The sequence below is a fragment of the Chinchilla lanigera genome, unplaced genomic scaffold, assembly GCF_000276665.1.
Source record: "Chinchilla lanigera isolate Chin_1 unplaced genomic scaffold, ChiLan1.0 scaffold00053, whole genome shotgun sequence".
In the NCBI taxonomy this organism is placed as follows: Eukaryota; Metazoa; Chordata; class Mammalia; order Rodentia; family Chinchillidae; genus Chinchilla; species Chinchilla lanigera.
The window spans coordinates 4,614,777-4,634,521 of record NW_004955454.1 but is presented as its reverse complement, the minus strand read 5'-3'; the positions used below and the strand labels follow the sequence as shown (position 1 = coordinate 4,634,521).

Sequence of the window (19,745 nt, the reverse complement as noted above, 5' to 3'; positions counted from 1 at the left end):
AAAGCTTTCAGGGGCTCCTTATGACCTAAGTGAAGTCCAAATGTGGATAGCGGCTAAGATGCCCCCATCATCTGATTTTTCTCATTCACTTACACCAGCACCCCATGCTAAAGAGTGTGACCACAGGGCCTTTGCACATGTGCCTACCTCAGCCTGAAATACCTCTTTCAGCAAGGGAATCACCCCTTATAAGAAATCACTTCTTGTAATCACTATTCACAAACATCTGCTTATGTGTTTGTCTTCCTTGTTAGTCATAAGCTGTGCCTCCAGAGGTATCCCAGATACAATGCCTAGCCCTTGGGGTGAATGTTTGCCAAACAGCTGCATAAGAATAGGATGGACCAGTGGAGAGAGAGGTTAGAGGAAGAATCCCAGGCTGTCTCAATGGTCAGGCAAAAGGGGATACAGTTCTGGGCTAGGATGATGAGGAAGATGATGACAACATTAATAATAATATACAACATAATAATATCTTAGTAATACCCAGCACTCCCCTTCCTACTGCACTCCTTTAAGAGCTTTTCATATTCTGACTCATTTAATGCTCATGGCAACCTTCTGAGGCAGATTCTGTTATGACTGGTACTCCCACTTTATAGATGAAGAAACTGAGGTAGGTTAAGCTAAGACACTTAGACAAATGACTTTGAGAATAGGCAGAGGGTCAAATATGATCTATGGCCAATTAAGATCTCCACACTGTGTGGCCGCTGTCAGATGTGCAGAGGGAGGAGAAGGAGCAGCAGGCCCTCGTGTGGCTCTGGGGACCGCATGTCTGTGGCAGGAGAGAGGGGAGCCCCACTTGAGGCCTCTTTGCTGAGGCATCTGCAGGACACCCTGGCACAGGTCACTGCATGCCACTCCATGCTTGGCCCCTTCCGGTCACCCCCTGCCTGGCTGTTCCCAGGCTCCTCCAAGGTGATGTCACCCCAAGACAGTCTGGGGACTGAGGCTGAGAGAAACTAAATTGCTTCAGGTTCAGGTCCAGAGTGACAGAGTGGCAAAGCGCAGATGCGAACTTGGGTCTGCCCAACTCGAGCTTTGCTCTGAGGCTTACAGTTCCCAAAGCTAAATGTTGGCACCTCTGGAAGGAAATCTTGAAAATAACAGATTCCCAGGCCAGGCCCCAAAACTCATGCATTTGCTTCAAATCCCCACAGTGCTGGAATCCACATGGCAGAGGCTCTCTGGATGACGTCATCACAGAGGGCTTGGGAGCTGCTGCAATGGGCCACAGCCCGCCCGCCCCCGCCCCCCTGCAGGCCAACCTGCCCCCGCGTAGCAGAAGAGCTCAGAGCTGGAGATGTCTTAGGGACAACTGACCGAGAGAGGGGGTTTTTGTGTGCGGTCATAGGTGAGCTCCCTAAGGAAAGACAGGAAAAGGCCCAAAATAGGACGTTGGTAAAACTTCCAGTAGATGCAAGAAGAAAAGCTCAAAGAAACAAGGACTGAGAGCATCTGAAAGGGGGCATTTGGCATCGTAAGATGCTGCACAGAAGGGGAAAGGGGACGGTCCAGCTCACAGCACCTCTACTGATTACCTCCCCAGAGTCGGATAACACTCCGGTCTACTAGCTGATGTGAGCTTTTGCTTATCTGTTGGTTTTTAGGGGTCAGTTTTCAAATTTCACATGGCTACCACACGCTCCCACCATTCAGCCGGGCACATTCACTACCCTAGGGAAGGTATGACACCGCAGGCTGCAGCGGACGAAGAGTCAGATCCACTGCAGTACAAAATAAGGTATCATTTATATATCACACGATTCACCCACCGTAAGTGCTCAAAGCCAGTGATGTTTTTGGAACGTTCTAGTTTTGGAATACTTCCATCGCTTTGGGGTATGATTTCAAACAAACCACTGTTCCTCCAAAATCATCTGTACCCAGCTGCCTCCAGAAGTTCCACACTGACCCCTGCTCTCTCTCCCACTGCTCCCTCCGCCTCCTGGAGGGGCAGGACTGAGGAGGCTTGGCCAGACCAGATCCCTCTGGGCAGCAGCCCAGGACCCTGCTCAGCCTCCTGTGAGCCTTGGGGTGAGGGCTGTTATGTGGCCAGCTCTGGACCTAAGATAAGCCAGACGGTTCCCGTCTCCACCACTGCCTGGGCCTGAGGACCCCAAAGCCGTGCTGCCTTAAGCGCAGGACACAGATTCTATTTGTAACCAGAGGTTCTTTTTAAAGGGTAGCAGATTACGTGCTACACTGCAGAGAGATTCCAGAAGGACCACGGTAGGGGAGGGAGGCAAACACACAGAGAAGAAATATAGGCGATGGATAGGGTTCCTGCTTTGGGGAGATACTTTTGCTTATACCTATTTTGACACAGTGATGATTTCTTGCTTGTTAAAAGACAAGGTCACGCCTCAGATGGCCACATGGGCTGCAATTAACACTCTGCAGGCTGGCTCCAGCCATATCACTCCTCAGCACACACTGCCCAGCACACACTGCTCAGCTGTGCCACAACCTTTGGGACCTGTCCCCAGCATGCAGCCCACGCCGAGCCACGAGACACAGCTGTCCTGTGTGCACCGAACACTCTCCCCCATATGGGTCTGTAGCTAATGGGAAAACAGCAAAAATGGCAGAGAAGCCTAAAATGTATGTCAGGTTTATTTGTCAAAGGAGCCCAAGGAAATGTCCAATGTTACAGGACAAAAGAATTACCAACTGGATTGTATCAGTGGTGGCAGCCGCGAAAACAGAATCTTCAAAACCCGTTTCTTCTACAATCCGTCTCATCTGACACTTGGTCTTGCTCATTACAGAGAGCTGCAGACCACTGGGGAAAGATGGTGGCTTTGGTGACCAAGCTCACTTTGTGGAGACCACATGAAAAGCAATGGTGTCTTCACAGAGCAAACGAGGGACAAGATTTTTCTACGCATTCCAATGGCAGAGGCATCCCAGAGTGTCCTAATTGCCAACGACATTCCAGAGCTCCTTCCCTCACAGGCCCAGACAGAGCGAAGGCCTTTGTATTTGTGATGACTTCATGCTCAGCCAAAAGTAAACATGCTCTCCACTTTTTTCCATGGACAAATCCTCACCCCAAATTGCCAGCATTGGCCTCTCTGCAATCCAAGTGGAAAGCCGCCTTTCCCAAGAAAATAAAACCCTTTTAACTCAATAATACATCTTGGCTGCAAAAGCAAACTTTCCTAAAAGCTTCCTAGAAATTATTTATCATGCAATCATGCAGAGATGCTGCAGATCCCCTGAGCAAACCCTACCAATGGAACAAAGGCGCTCCAAAGACACAAGCCCAGGACCCACGAATAAACGTTCACTTCAGCAAACACCTGCACTCATAACCTAGGCAGCACATTTTAACATGCACAGAATCTGCAACTCAACAGACACACACACACACACACCCCTCACTGCCACCTAACTGGAACATTCTTTCTGAAAACAGGCAATGAATGATAAGACAGGTGCTAATTTGAATAAAGAGCAAAATGGCACTCAACAGGAGAGTTCTCCGGCGCTTTAGTACACGTCAAACACATCCCGTTCCTCCTGCACATTCCAATTCAAGTCCCTGTGACTGAACACATCCTCCACCAACTAGTAAGAAATGCAGACTTGAGGACTTACCAGGTTGGAATTGGTAGCGTTGGAATCGTCTTCTGGAAAGGGAATATAGATCGCTAAGGCCACACAATTGGCAAAAATTGTCAGTAAAATAATTATTTCAAATGGTCTGAGGAAGGGAGTTAAGGAAGCCATATGCACAAGGGAAACAAACATACATCTATATATTGTTTTTAAATGAATCAAAGATTTGTAAGAATTTTGTTTAAACAATGCATTCCAAGCCCCTTGTATTCTGAGAAGAAACATATGCCTTTTTAAGTGCTTCTCGTGGGGCCCCGCCAAAATTTTTCCTAATATGTCAAAAGCAGTGGAGGCCAGTCGCGTGCCAGAGTAAACACAGATTTCTGAAAACTTTTTTCCCCTTCTTTTATTTATTTAGATTGATTGCGTTTAACTTCATTTTCCCTCATGTGTGCTTGGGGTGGCTTTTACGGAACAGTGCCTGCCCCAGACAGGACTCCCCAGCACCCCATTTCTGCATGACTTATATGCCAGCACCAGGGGACCCAAATACGTCTAGGACAGGAGAGTGGTGAAAGGGAGTTTCAAAACAAAATGACCTTTCTGATTTTCCACTGAAATTTGGAGATGTTACTTTTTAATCTTTCACAGTGAAGTTAGGAGGTGTTTTTTTTTAATTCTTCTTTCCTCCTTGTCCTTCTCCTTTTTGTTCTGTTTTATTCTTTGACAGCTTTCAGGGGACCAGAAGCCTGGCCGGGTGGCTCAGGACCCTCCAGAGTGTGTGGCATGTTTACAGAAGGGTAGCCATTTCCCTTCGGACAGGACACGTGACACTCGGGATTCTCCAGAGCTTCTTGTTCTGCCTTCCATGGGCCAGGCCGCAGCTGCTGGGCCCCCTGACTTTTCCATTGATGGCCTTGGGCTGTAGAGCACAAACCAGAGTAGGTTCCATGGTCACACTGCACAGAGGGTCCTGTATCCTGCCGTCTCAGCCAGAACCTCCAGAGGCAATGAGTTAACATGATAGCGCCCTTCCAGTGAGACCTGCCCCACACCCACAGCTGGAGGGCCAGAAGGGAAGCTTTACAGGAAGGGTCTAATGTATGCTCTTCCAGCTCCACCCCTACCCACCTGTCCCCACTGCCACATTCAGAGTCTAACAAGAGGAGGAAGAGGAAGAGGGGATGGAAATTGCTGGGTGAGGGGACCCACCTAACTCTCCCAGGAAATCTGAAATCACAAGGATAAAAATTTTGGAGCAGGAAGAGACTTTAGAGATTATCTGGTCTAAACTTCTGAGACCTAGAGAGACTGAGAAATCTTCCCAGTGCCCCACACTGGGTTACTGACCAGCCAGGACTAGAACCCAGACTTCCTGACCACCTCGTATAGCACTGACCACCCACTGTAGACAGCTTCTGGCTTGTTTTCAGAGGCAGCACTGCTGAGGTCACACCTTTCTAGCGTGGGAGGTACGTGAACGACTGCCTTAGTGATGGAAACCCTTTAGCCCTGGGTGTCACTGAGAATCCATTCACCTAGCAAGCCTTATAAAAGGTGCCATGTGAGCCTTGATATTAAAAAGCCAGCGGACCACAGACCTGTCCAACCTGCACACGTCACAGATGTGGACAATAGAACAGTCTGTGCAGGATTCCAAGCCGGCAAAGAGCAGAGCCAGGACCAGAACCCAGATCCACTGACTAACCCTTTGCATCACTCTGGCCCTGAGTTGGCCAAAGAATCAGTGGTGACGATGATTCCAGGTAGAGATGCTGATAATGGGGATGGTGACCGTAAGGACAGAAGCTAACACTCACCAAGAGCCCACCCAGTGCCGAGCACTGTTCTAACTGCACTACACAAACACCCAGCACGGAAAGCATACCCGCTGCTAAAGGGGGACATTGAGGTACAGAAAAGCGACATGTTAACTTGTCCAAAGTCACAGAGCTGGCGGTGGGATAGGATCCAAACCCAGCAAGTCTGGTTCCAGAGTCTGAGTTCTTCAGAACTGCTTGATACTGATCTATCCTAAAGTCACTAGAACACATTCAAGAAGCCAGTTCTTCTAGCCTTCTAACTACAGCACCTCTTCTCTTCTAAATCTATCCCCACCTGCTTAGCAATGTAACGCTCAGCGCATGAACTTGACAGTCTCACTCTTCTCATTGGGTACCCTGGGCTTTCCCCTCCAGGGGAGCACAAATCCACTGAGCCACACTGCGTGAGCATCCACTTGGCAAAATATCAACTCACTGCCTCCACCAAAGCAGGGACAGCTAAGCTTGTGGTGTTTCTTCATATTGTCAGTTTCACTCCCCTACCACCAGGCTACCTGCCCCTCATGTTATGCTAAAAGCACCGTGCAAATGCTAGGGAAGATATCACTCAGGCATGAAGAAATCAATCAGGTAAGCGAGAAGAACCATCTGCTGAAAAGCAGCGGAGAATCCAGTTAAGCCCTGGATGTGCTCTGGCTATGCTGGGAAAAACAGATCATTTTTTAAACTGTCTTCCTAATGACAGTATCAGATTCTATTTTTTCAAGAACTGGCTGGCTGGAACACCAGGTTATCTCCTTACCTGTCCAGCTAGCTTTCCTACATGATCTGGAAATGCCACCCAACCGGTAATGCTGAGGCCAGATCCACATCCCCTCCTCCAGGTGGAGGGCAACTTCCCACAGGAAGGGCAGCTGCAGCACCATGCAGTGGGTGTCCAGGCCCCCCCATGTTCCAACAGAGCAAGGGTACACCTACCCCCTCAACACCCATGCTAGTACCATTTAGTCTCACAAGTAACTATGTAGTCCCTACCTAGTCTTACGTGTACCACATAGCACTATGAATGAGTAAGAGTGGAAAGTGCATGGATTTGGGATCCAGGAGAATCTAGATTTGAAACTCAGCTCTGTCAAATGTCAGCTGTGTGATTTAGGGAAAGTTTTTTTTTTTTTTTTTTCCTGGCCTCATTGCCCTCCTCTCTGACAGAATCTGAGCTGCAGGTCCCCTAGTTCTCCACTCCATGGTTCTGTCTTGCGCAGCTATGAAAGCAGCTCAATGGGGCTGGCTGCACCCAGCCTGTCTCTTACTCATCAGGGGACTAGAACTATGCCTGACAATTCAAGACTGACTGTCCAGCTAGCAGCAGTCCCTTGTTTTAACTGCATTAAGTTACTTTCATGTTGAGGGGCTCAACCATTCCTAAGATGAACACTGCTCACTCAACGGAAACTTTCTTTCATTCCCAGGTTATCTTTCCCTTCCAACCACTACCCAAGATTTTTAAATATTTCCCTGGAAACTTACTAATGGTATCTAACACCTCCAACCTGATCACTGAGTTAAGAGACTTGGCCCTACCCAAAGGAATCTGTATTATAACAATGTCCAGCACCAAGTCCCTAGGTTCTAGTCCTGTCTGTCGCTGACCAAATGACACTGGGAAGTCGCTCGGGCAGGTGGGGGGTTTATTTCTTCCCCGGGAAAGTCATGGCTGAACCTATGGATCTTTAAAGTTATTTCTTCAGTTCCAAGATGCTTGGATGTTTTAGAGCCTTGTAATTCCACTGTGAGAACCCACCCCTTTTACTTTCTCGCAAGGGATTCATTCATTAGTTTCTCTATGTACAAAGTGGATCTGTCTTTTAGACTCCGGATCAATGTTTGCAATTTGGCTACACTTTTTAGACTCGGAGAGATTTTAACAATCCATAGGTGAAGCCCAGGCAGCTAGAGTTTCTTAAAACTTTCCAGGTGATTCTAATATGTAGCCAAGGCTGAGGACCCCTGCTCTTGATCCCTAGAGTGGAGAACCACAGCCACTGACCACTACACTCTCTTCCATCTCCTGGGCTCCCTCACCCGATCATCATGAAACACGGGAGAAAGAAGGTTGTGAAGCAGCTTGTAATGACAACTGACACAATCACAAGAGTGGATTCCAGGCAAGCTCAGGTTCCTAAGATGGTGTTTTGAAACTTCTTGTGTTCCTTTTCTCCAGTGTTGCTTATTGCACGCTGAGTATCCCTGCCCCAAAATGCTTAGGATCAGAAATGTTTCAGATTTGGGAATTTTTTTTTAAAGTATCTGCATATATGTACATGAGAAATCTTGGGAAGGCAGCTCAAGTCTAAGCAGGAAACTGATTTGTTTCACATGCACCTTATATGTACAAGCTGATGGCCATTGTATACAATATGTTTTGTGTGACTGTTCTGATCACAACCTGTCACAATAGGGCAGGCGTGGAATTTTCCACCTGTGGCATCATGCTAGCTCTCAAACGTTTCAGATTTTGGAGCAATTCAGACCTCAGATTTTTGGTGTTGGGGATGCTCAGCCTGTATATAGGGGCCGGGGAAGAAAAACTGCGTAGCTTGTTATACAGCAGATTCCTGGGTCCTATCCCCAAAGATTTAAGAATCAAGTGTGGGGAAGGGCCTAGAACTCTGCATCTTCACAGGCCCCATGGATACAAATCCAATCAGTCTTAGAACCAGAGCTCAGCACCACCAACACAGCCTATGAAGCCTCGGGGGGTCAGTCCTCAGGTTCGGGTCCCAGAAGCACCCCGCCCAGACTAGAGCACAAAGGATATTTCCATTCGACAATGCTGATGCAGGCTCTCCGGATGGGGTTCTTCAGAGTCAGGCAGAGCAGGGCCCGGGGTGGCCGCGTGGCGGTCGTGCCACCCTGCTTCTTGGGCTTCCCATATTGCTGCCGCTTCCGCTGCGTAGAGCTGACAGTGGAGATGGTAGCATTCCCAGCACTGCCCATCAGCTTGGCCTGCCGGGCCGCATCGATGGCTGCCTGCCAGGACAGGGCTGCCCCCGGGGTGGGGATGTGCTCGGGGGCCAGCCCTGCGGCCGCGTTGGCGTTCATGTTGGCGTGAGCTGGGCGTGGGCTCCCATAGTTGGAACCTGCAGCAAGAGAAGAGAGGGGACAACCATTATCAGAGTGAAAATAAGAGCTCTTGGGACATGCTTTAGATTCCAGACTGACAATATTTTAAAATCTTATTTCAGGCTATTGCAGGAAGTTGGGAAGTGACACACGGAAACTCTAATATACGATGCTGTGATGTGAGCCAGAAAAGTTCCTCTCGGCCTAACTTAGGTGACCTTGCACGTGTCACTCCTCTCTCTGGTCTCACAGCCTCATCTGAGGGAGGCAAAGGGTGAAATACGTGTGTTACAACATGCATGGTCCTTCCTGACCCCCCAGCTTGCACATGGTCACCAGGTTCTTATCACATAAGCCAATCTAATACATTCCTCTGTGTGTGCATGTGTGTGTGTGTGTGTGTGTGTGTGTGTATTGATTCTTTTCCTCTGAAGAACCCTGACTAATACAGCCAATCAGAGCATTTTCACCCAGGAGTCTGTCCCGGAGAGAAAGAGAACTCAATACTATGGGATTCACGCATCCAGCCATGCCTGAAGCTGCCCTATTCAATCTCACAGCAATGCGACAGGTGCAACCTCCATGAGGGCTGTGCCTTAGGACCACCATAGCCTCCCCTTCTCCGAGCCACCTCCTCCACCCACTGTGATGACAGAGTGGCTTATGTAACTTAGATTCTGTTCACTCAAGTGGGGTCTCTGTCCCGTGTGACCAAAAAGACCTGACTAAAGTACTTGCTCAGTGTCCAAACCTTGCATCTGGCTGAGGTGTCATTTCTGCAGGCCCCAAAGTCTGTGTCCCCTCCATCATAGCAAGGACAGACTCTAAGTTTCAACTCTTATGCCAACTGATCGACATCACTGTCTAAAATGCTGTACGTAAAGGACTGTGCCATAGAAGAGTGCATCATGATAAATTAGTGATACCTACCATGGCCACTGAGGATAAGGGATGGTAAACACACAGATGCCACATACTCAGCAACCCTGTCAGACACCGAGCTGAGCACATCAGGTCTTCTCTGGTACCAGCTGGCCAACTGCCTCCTGCACTGTTGCCATCTGGTCCCTGTGGCATTAGAGCTCCACCCTACTCTCCAGAGCCTGGAAAGTTGCATCTGCTATATGCAGTTCACAGCCATATGCACATTTGCAACATGACACAGACCTCACCTCACCATATATGCCCTTCACCCTCCTCCTGTTGTCCAGGCAGCTCCACATCCCCAAGGTAAACACATTCACTAGGCTCATGGAGAGCCACTTCCTCTACTGAGAAATTTCTTCTCCCACATACCTTGTCACAGTCCTGGCTGTATTCACTGTGTGGATGGAGCCTAAGCATAAAGTGAGGAAGTCCCCAGAAAGGCTAGGACCCTAACCTTTCCTAGAAGACCCCAGAGAGAAAAATTGAAAGAGTGGATCTGACTTAATAAAGGCACCTGAAACGTTAGAGCTGCTTTAATAAGCAGCAAGATGAGTGTCTCCATTTAACACATAAGAAAACAAAGGAGCGTATGACTCATTAAAGGTCACAAAATGAGACAATGGAAGATTTCTGCAGCGCACAGGACTCACAGTGAACTGCCAGACTATACTCGCGCCTCTTCAGCACGCACACGTGTGCACACACACACACTCCACATGCACGCACACGTGCGCGCACATGCATGGTGACACACAGCACACACCCGCTCCTGGCTTATGAGCACTGAGATGGAAGGAGATGCACTTCCAAGAACATCTTATAGATTTAATAAGATCTTAGGACAGCATCCTTGACACTAGCAGCCCCCACAGTAATCCTCCAGCACCTCCAGGGCAGATGAGAGCAGAAAGTATCCCCGTTTCTATCTGCCAAAGAGGTCTAATTTCCTGTCTTATTTGGTTCACCAAAGGCCAGAACTCTAACTGTGCTCCATTAAGTCTGCAGTATATAATTTGTCCTTCCTAGACTATTTGGCATTGACAAAACTGAATAGTTTCTGGACTAACTTTTCCTCCCTTGTGTAGTTTAAAATCAGCCGGGGTTCCCTGCCACTAGCCTTCCAGACTCCAATTCTCTACTTGTTACAGCACTTCACACTGCAGAGGCACAGAATCAGTGGAATATAGTGTAGATGGGGGAATTTATTAGACTGGCTTAACACAGTCAGAGGCTGCATGGTCACGTGCAAGTCGGAGAGCCAGAAATGACCATGTACACCGTTAACTCATGTAGCTCATCCCTTGTCTCTACGAGATGAAGCAGTGAGACCAGAGGAGGGGCACATGCAAACTCTAATCTTTGCACTCATTCCTGGGCACTGGCCTCTATCTCCTTTTCTCATATAAGCTGTCAGCTCCAAAACCCAGCTGTCCCAGGAATCTCTGGACAGCACAGACATTCCCTCATAAGAAGCAGGGGAGAAGTACAGAGCCTGAGAACCATCTACTGCCCCAGAAAGGCTGTGTCAATCCATGCATCCTGCCTACCCTGTGCAGGAGCAAGATGGCGGCCGCCTCTGCAGAGCCAAGGGTAGCTCTGAATGCTAGGTCTTGAGAGGCTGACTTCTGAGCCCGCCCCCACTGCACTCCACAGGGGAGCTTATTTATAATGTGAACTGTTCCCAGAACACAAGGATCTCTCTGGAGTACACCATCTGGAGAAAGCACATATGAATAGCCCCTTAGGGAAAAGTGGAATGTCAACTTCCCCCTGGGCAGAGGATAAGAAAATGACCTTCAGTGTTTTGGTCTGTACATCTCCAAGCACTGTTAGAGACCTGTGATGGGACCAAGGGCACTGCCACAGTAAACACAGCACCACAAGCACGTAAGACAGGTGTGACCTCAGGGCCAGCCTCCTCAAGGGCTGAATCCCTAGGCCAGCGTAGCCTTCTCCCCTTCTCTAAGTCTTTCCCCACCCACTGGGATGACTTCTCACCCAAGCCCAAAGTTCTGTGAGTCTCCAGATCATCCTCAAGTGGCACAATTATCCCAGAATCCCAGGAGTGGGAAACCTCTATCCCTGGCACAAGGGTTTTGAATCTCAAGTACTGCCGTGAAGGTAGGGCAGGCAGTATCGTCCCTGATGGCTTTTGTTAGCGTGAAATCACTACCAAATGCAAAGAGAACAATTTTCAAATTATAAAGCTGATTCAAAGCTCTGTCTCCTGGCTGCCAGCTGAAAAGATGCCACCATTTAAGTCTGCTCTGGCTCCCGCCTTGTTAGGTTATTTCCACTGACGCTCTTGTTCCTGACTGAAACTCACAGCAGCAGCTTAGCAGATCAGGCCACACACAAACAGGTGGGTACTCACAGACTTCTTCCCTGGACACAGAAAGATAACTCCTATTTGCCAAATGTTTCGACTCCCTTGAAGACAGCTGCAGCTCCCTTCTCCTGTACACAGGTGCTGCTGCTTCTCAGAGGGACCAGGATAAGGACAAAGGCCTCCACATACTGGTCAGCTTCATGCCATTCTGCTTCACAGGGGTCCCCCAAGGAGTCCAAGTCAGGAGTCAGGGGCACTTTCTTCCATAATATCCCTGAGAGTAAGGCCTGGTGCTGGGGACCTAGAAGGTGTTCAGTGAAGAAAAGACTGACCTTTTCTTTACTCCATTTCCTCCATTCACCTGATCAAGGGTCATACCTACATAGTCAGCATTATTTGCTAAGTCTATGACATTAATGCTGTCATGATAAAAATGAAGGCTTCTGTAGTCTGCATGGCCCACATGTTGAAGGATAGTGCAAGCAGAAGGTGGTGGGACCTTTAGGAGGTGAGACATAGTAAGAAGAAGTCAGGTCATCAAGGGTGCATCCTTGAGAGGATATTGGGACCCCACCCCTCCTTGTTCTTTTGCTTCTCCACTGCCATGAGGTGAAGGGATGAATGGTTTGCTCAGCCACATGATCCACACCAGGGTGTGCTGCCTTGCCGCAGGCCCAAAAGCCATGAGGCCAACCAACCATAGACTGACACCTCCAAAACTGTGAGCCAAAATAAAACTTCCCTCCTTGTAAATTATCTTGGGTATTTTGTCACAGTGACGGAAAACAGACCAACACAAAGGTGAACTATAGATAAACTTTAGATAGAACTCTGTTGGAGTCTGTCCATCTATGCTCTAAAGAATAGGTTTATTCTTAAGCATCAGGCTCTTCTACTTCCTTCTTGGATGTTGTACTGGAGGGAAAACTCTGAAGGAAGAGTATGAGTAATGATTTCCATCTGCCATGCCACCCTCCTTCTCCAGGCCACCATCCATTTCTTGCCCAGAAATGCTGCAGTAGCCCCCTGACATTTCTCTTATTTCCTGGCTTGCCTGTCCCCAATCCAATCTCCATGCAGCAACTAAAGTGACCTTTTAGAAATATGAATCATAAATTAAACCCTGTCATTCCCCCCGTTAAATCCTTTCAAAATCCAACCTCTGTGCCATGGCTTATGAAGCCTGCATAGGTTGGCCCAGGCTCATTTCTCTGGGCTCACTGCACTCCTCTCTCAGCCTGTTCCAATGTGCTCCCAACACGGGCTTCATTCTGTGCCTTAGATATGCCCAGTTCTTGTCTGCCACTGTGCCTTTGCATATACTTAGGATGTCTTTCTATCTGCTCTTTGCTGAGTGAGTCCTCCTCAAACTTCAGGCTTGTCTTAGACAATTCTGCCTTAAAACCCCTGACCCAAATAAGCACAATTCACAGCTTCACTGCCTTCAAGTCACCCTTAAATAAAGACACTCAACCCCCTTGGCACCATAAAGGGATATTCAATTAACCACAGGCAGAGGAAAAAGTATGGGGCTACCAACCTGCTTTGACAGCACGGCCTCCCTCTTTGGTCTGCCATGTATGGAGGTGGGTCATTCCTAAGGAGTTGCTTCTGTGCACACAGAGATGTTCCAGCCTGGCTTAGAGAGAACAAGGAGCAGCTGCTCACACCCAGGAAGGAGAAAGCAGCAAATAAACTTGCTCCAGGTCCTAGCCACAAACCAATGCTGCAGGGCAAAGGCAATGCTCTCTCTCAGCCCAGGGCACTACCCAGGATGACTGCAGAAGTGCATCTTAGTTCAGGCTATCTGTCATTCCACCATGATGACAAGGGACTACATCCCTGGACTACAATCCCTTTAAGAGCATAGCAACCAACCTGGAACAGAAGCCACACATTAAAAGCCCAATGGCTAGAAAGCAGGAAGCCATTAGTCTTCTCTATGTATTGTCTCAGAAAGATAGCTGGCAAACACACACAGGAAGACACTGTTTCTTGCTTTCAGAAGGTAATTCGAAGTTCTATCCATCTCAAATGCACAGGTCTTCATCCACAGAAAGGCCCAGTGTGGCTTAGCACGATCCACCACATGGCAGTAGATGACAGGTAGATTGTAAGCCCAATAGTTCCTCCAACCTCCTTCTTCCGTGTCTTCCTGGATGGACAGAAAGCTAAAAACAACTACCAATCTCCTTCATAGTTATATTCCTGATGCAACTTTGGAATTGGCCAACGAAGAACTGAAGTGAAACTAAGTCAGGTGGAGCAGATATCTATTTCACTAGTATAGCGCTGACAGGGCCCTGCCAAGGCTACCTGCTCCCTGGATCACGGACGAGGGAGTGTGCTATTGGAGTGAGCTGTTGGCACTGTGGTTTCAGATTCCCTGGCTCCCTAACTGTACTGGTCAGCTCCCTTGGCCTGCTCTGTGGCACTGTTATGGAAGTCATTCCTCCAAGCCCAGCCAATAGCCCGCTCTCCCAACTCTTCTGATTATTCCATAAGCCCTTAAATCCCTGCATTAAGTATCTTTCCTCTTAAAATGGCTACAGCAGTTTCTGTTACAGTTCTGGAGCTTGACTGGGATATACTAACCTACGGCAACACACCATCCAATATAATTTTTACAGTAATGGAAATATGCTGTCATTCTGGGCTATCCAATATGGTAGCCACCAATTAGATGTGACTGTTGAACACCTAAAATGTAGTTAGTACAACTGAAGTACATTTTAAATTTTATTTAATTTCAATTAATTTATACTTCTGTAGCCACCTGGGGCTGGAGGCTACCATATTGAACAACTCAGGTCCACGGTAAGAAGCAGGCGTAACAGGAGAGCATAGGGAGGAATGGGGTGTAAAATGGGGGAAAGAGCACTGACAGAGTGCTTGATTCTAAATTGTGAAAAGAAAAGAACTTAAAGCCAACCAAGAACTCATCCAGATGCTGAGGAGTGGGTAGATTTTTCTAATCAGGAAATAACCTCCCTACTCAAAAAGATTATTTTCAAAGCATAAGAGATCCCAAGCTCCAACAAATGACAGAGAAACCATAAATCCTTTTTTAGTGTCTAACATTCTTACATTTTTTCTTTTTCAGTGTTAGGGATCAAAACCACTTCCTTGCACATCCTAGGCAAGCACTCTACCCCTGAACCATACCCTCAGCCTATTGTCTAACGTGCTTGGCAGTTAGGTGAGAAAGTAATTTTTCCTCAGTGGGCGGATGGAGAAACTGACATTGCCCACAGTCAAAGTGAGGGAAGCCAAGACAGCCCAGCTGAGATGGGAACCCTCTTGCCACAGGGAACCCCAGAGGGGATTTCTGAACACGTCAACAGAGTTTTGTATCTGACTGAATCTGTTCCCTCTTACCTGAGCTACTGCATATCATTTGAGCAGCATCTCAACTCTTTCTGCCTTCCTCTTCCCTCACCCACTACATACACAGTTACAAGAGACAGGGATGTGCAGAACAGGCCCCCTGACCCCATGACCGCTGTTGTCAAATATGTTCCACAACAAGAGACAACGAGGGACCAAGGACATCTCTGACTATCTCCGTGACTCAATCGATCGCAGACTGCCTTAAATAAAACTGTCTCATTTCTAGTCTACATCCCAGCTGTCTCAGATGAACGGAAGCAAAGGCAGGAGGAAGGCAGAGAACCTGGAGCACTTCAGAGGCCACATTAAGTAGAAAAGTGGAAAAGCTACCAGCATTCAACCGTCTCATGAATCAGCAAATAAATCCCCTGTATTTTTACAGGGCAAATAGTAGAGAAGATAGAAAGAGAATGACAGGGACTAAGCGGGACTCTCACTGGAGGCAAACCATCTGTATGTGACCAAAAGGCCAAAATTACCTTGGTTAGAGGACCCTAATCAGAATGTCAGTCCCTGCTCCTTGATACCCCAGGGCTCTCAAATTGACATCGGAGAACATAAAGAAGAAAACAAACAGAGATATACACAGCCTAATGATCATCACAGTAATAATGAAATAGTCCTTCCATTATTTCCAAGCATGAAGATGTGGGAGATCTTGACCTGCTATTTGCACTAAGGCACCTACATTACAGACCACCTAAGTTACAGGCCTGTGCTGAAGATTAATTCCATTTCATTTCCACGAAAGTCAGCACTTCAGCTTTCCAAGCGTGACAGCAGGTAGCCTCTGCACTGGAATAACAGATCTGGCCCTGCCTGAGGGCAGAAATCTGGCTAGAAACTTGGAAAATCCTTCAGGTTGCGGATGTCCAAGGGATGGGCAGGAGGTGCAGAAGTAAGGGACAGACTGTCATCATAGCCTGGCACAACACTGATAGGACCCAAGCACAGCTTCAACCTCTTCCTTGCTTCAGTTAATGGATGCCCAAGATGAATGCTCCTATTTGGGTCCTCTTCTTAGTCACTCAACAACTCACAGGCTCCTTACGACTAGAAACCAGCTCTGCGACCTCAGAAATCCTGGCATAGTGGCTTTTAGTAGATGCTCAAAACACATTTGCTGCACAGAAGTCCTTTTATAGAATTTTAATTCAGCCATCAAATGCTTCTGCCCAGAAGTTTACAGGAATGATGCTATTCAGGTGTTTTAAGTTAGTATATTTTCTATGTGCTAAATGTGTCCATTCTCCTATGTTAAAATAATATTTGTTTCTAGCACCCCACCAGAAGAGAAGTCCCAAGAGGTACAAACTCTGGTCTGTTTTGTTCACCACTGTATTCTCCACAGCCCAGAGCAGCCTGGAGAGTGTTGTGCGTATAATAAAAACCTATCAGATGAATCAGTGAATATCTCAAAATGTAATTTTCTGAAGACTTTCATCCCATGTTAATCACAGACTTCAGTCCCCACGGTACAGAGGGGTCTGAGCTCTGGCCCATTTACTGCAAACCCAGAGCATGTGTGCCCCATCCCGCACACCAAAGGAAGCAGTGCCACCTTTTAAGGAAGTTTTCTTCCTCCCTCCTAGTCACCATCTGGGAAGATAGGGTGACGGGAGGGCACCCTGGCATGATAACTGTCACCCAAAAGGTGGCAGGGCACCTTTGGAGCCAGCAGCCTGTGCTCCAACTCAGTGTTGTGTGTCTGAGCTCCCACAATCATGGGGCAACCTGTCATAGTACAGGTAGCCCCAGCAGAAGAAGTATGGCCCTAAGCCCCGAGGCTGGGGCTCAGAACTCAGGCCCGCAGACACACACATCTAAGGTGGCAGGGGGCTTTTCTGCTCCATGCTATGAGGACGACTGAGCTGTAACTGCAGTCTCTACAGCCCCACAAAGATAGAGGAGGCTGAGTGCCTGACCCTGTCTCTTGGCCAAAGGCCATATCGTCATCTGGTATACCCTGTCAGGGAAGCAACTTAGCAGTCAATAACGAGAGTCTTCAGGAAATAGCTACGTTCCCTTATCCTTCTCTGAAGTCATCTTAAAGGGCAAATTCAAGACTCAGATAAGGAGTTGCACCTTTGTATTCACTGCAGGACCCAGAGTCGGAAGTCCTAGGGCCCCAACCCAGGTCTGAGCCACGGGTCCACTTAATGACAGCAGCTCTGTGGGAGAATCTGGAGCAGTGGAATCTGGAAAGGGACACACAGCCACACAGTCAGCCAGGCCCCTGACTCAATGACCACCCCTTATACCACCAGCAATACTACCAAAAATCAAGGGATAAACTCTATTCCAGGCCTCAGCATACACCTCTATAACATAGACATAATTCAGTCCTCCCAGCACAATTGTACAGACTCAGTGAGATTGAGTCTCTGAATGCAATACCCAAAGATAAAGTATTCTTTAATAAGAACCACTCCACACACACCCACACAGAGCCTCAGGGCACCAGCGAAGAATACCTCATTGCAATGAGCTGGAATAAAACATGAAAGCTGTTTTTCTTTTGTGTTTTTTTGGTAAGTCTTTTTCCCCAAAGCACATCTTCCAGGGTAAGCATCTACCTCTTAAAAACTGCTATTTTCCAAAAACAAGAATTAACAGCATCAGTTTATGAAAAAGTAAATCTATCTGGGCAATTCAGAATCCAGAGAACTCCAGAGATCTTGGAAAATGTTGCTCCATTTTCCAAGGATCCCATGTTAGCGAAAGGCTCTTTTCCAGTGGGGGAACCAGTACATGGGGGAGGGACATCACCCACATATTTACACACCAAGACACGATGCACACAAACACGCCCATGTGTAGCTGGTGTGTCCTACTCCTGCATGTCCCTAATTCTCACTAAGATGAGACAAAAGAAACAGCGTTCACTTATTCCCTTATACTCACAGGCCATTTAATAAAGATGCTTTGTGCAAAGTATAATGCTTCTTTCATTTAGAAAAGTCAAAGCCGCTCATCTCATTAATCCCAACAGAACCTCTCCCTGACAGCAGGCAGACAAGAAGATGGAAGGCAGCAAAAAAATACAGGTCCCCCTGAGGCTGTGGCTGGTTGGTAAACATTATACTTTATATGGATATGAAATGATCTTGACTTTTTCTCAAGTTCAGTGGGAAAAGAATGCGGCCAGAAGTTTGGAGATGCTCTACACACTCAGGTAAATCCCTTTCCTTCTTCTCCAGAGAAGGAGGCTCTTCTGGTAGAGAAGGTCCCTACCAGACACCACAAGAGGCCCCTCTAGCCGATGTACTCAGGTTCCAGAGCCCCACGGTCCAGGCGTCTCCCTGCCCCCGCTGCCTCTCCAACAGCCCAACCCCCACCAATTCCTCAGGGCCTGGGTCTCCTCTCCATTGACTCTGAAGGTAAGGGCTGCATAAAATGTGGCCAAGCACCACTCCCTCCACGTAGGAGAGTGGCCAGGGAGCACAGGAAGCTGTTCAAGGGGCCACCTCCAATCTGCTGAATCCATGTTCAACCCAAGGGGTCACTCAGGGAAGAAGAGCAACACCGGGCCTAGTGCCCGGTGGCCTCCATCTGTCTTCTACCTTATTATCTCAGGTTGGCCTCAGACTCCTGGGGGCTCCCTTTGCTTCACATGGATGGAGGTCCACAGTGCCAGAGGGGGCGCTTCATATCTGTCAGGGTTTCTATTATCAATCAGAAAATAAGAGGTACAGGTAAGGGTGCAGAGAAACTGGAACCTTGTGCATTGCTGGTTGTTAATGTAAAATGCCTCAGCCACTGTGAAAAGTAGGAAGTTCCTCAAAAAATTCAACTAGAATTATTGTATGACCTAGCAATTCTACTTGTAAGAATATATCCACAGAATTAAGACAGGGATACCAACAGATATTTGTACACCAGCATTCACAGCAGCATTATTTGTAACAGACAAAAGACAGAGACAAGCCAAGTGTTCATGCTGTGGCATATATGTGCAAGGGAATATTACTCAGCCTTAAAAAAGGAATGAAATTCTGAAACCTGCTGCAACATGGGTAAATCTTGAAGACACTACATTGAGTAAAATAAACTAGACAAAACAGGACAGATATGATATGATTTCACCTATGAGGTACCTAGAAGAGGCATAGAGACCAAAATTAGAATAGAGGTTTGCCAGGGCCTGGGAAAGGGGAAGTGTGGAGTTCATGGGTAGAGTTTTGGTTTGGAATGATTTAAAAACAAGTTCTGGAGATAGCTAATAGTAATGATTACAGGACGTGGTGAATGTACTTAATGCCACTAAATTGTATACTTAAAATGGTTTAGACAGTTTTATGTTATATATAGTCTACCATAACAAGATATTAAATTTTTTTCCCCTGTACTAGGATTGAACCAAAGACTTTCACACTAAGTTACATCCCAATCCTTTTTATTTTTTTAAGTTCTGAGACAAGGTCTTCCTAAGTGGCTAAGTTTCCCAGACTGGGTTTGAACTTGTGATCCTCCTGTAAGCCTCCTAGAGTGTTGAGATCACAGGCCTGTACCACCAACCATGGCTTAATTTTATTTTTTATAAAAAGCTACAGAGGGCAATGGCTTCAAACAGCAACCTCGGTGGCAGTGTACACAGCCTACTGCTTGTACAGGCTGCCCTAAGG

The 19,745-nt window shown here is 47.4% G+C and overlaps 1 protein-coding gene across 14 annotated transcripts in view; it reads right to left on the bottom strand.

The window, feature by feature from the left end:
• The window catches only part of Cacna1c (calcium channel, voltage-dependent, L type, alpha 1C subunit), a 625,400-nt gene that overhangs the window by 564,525 nt on the left and 41,130 nt on the right, over positions 1 to 19,745 (bottom strand). For all 14 annotated transcript variants that reach the window (XM_013520119.1, XM_013520128.1, XM_013520127.1 and 11 more), the window contains exons 2-3: positions 8,170 to 8,491; positions 3,607 to 3,712 (exon numbers count right to left, since the gene is read on the bottom strand). In XM_013520119.1, coding sequence (XP_013375573.1) covers positions 3,607 to 3,712; positions 8,170 to 8,491 — 428 coding nt within the window. The remainder of the gene's footprint in view (positions 1 to 3,606; positions 3,713 to 8,169; positions 8,492 to 19,745) is intronic.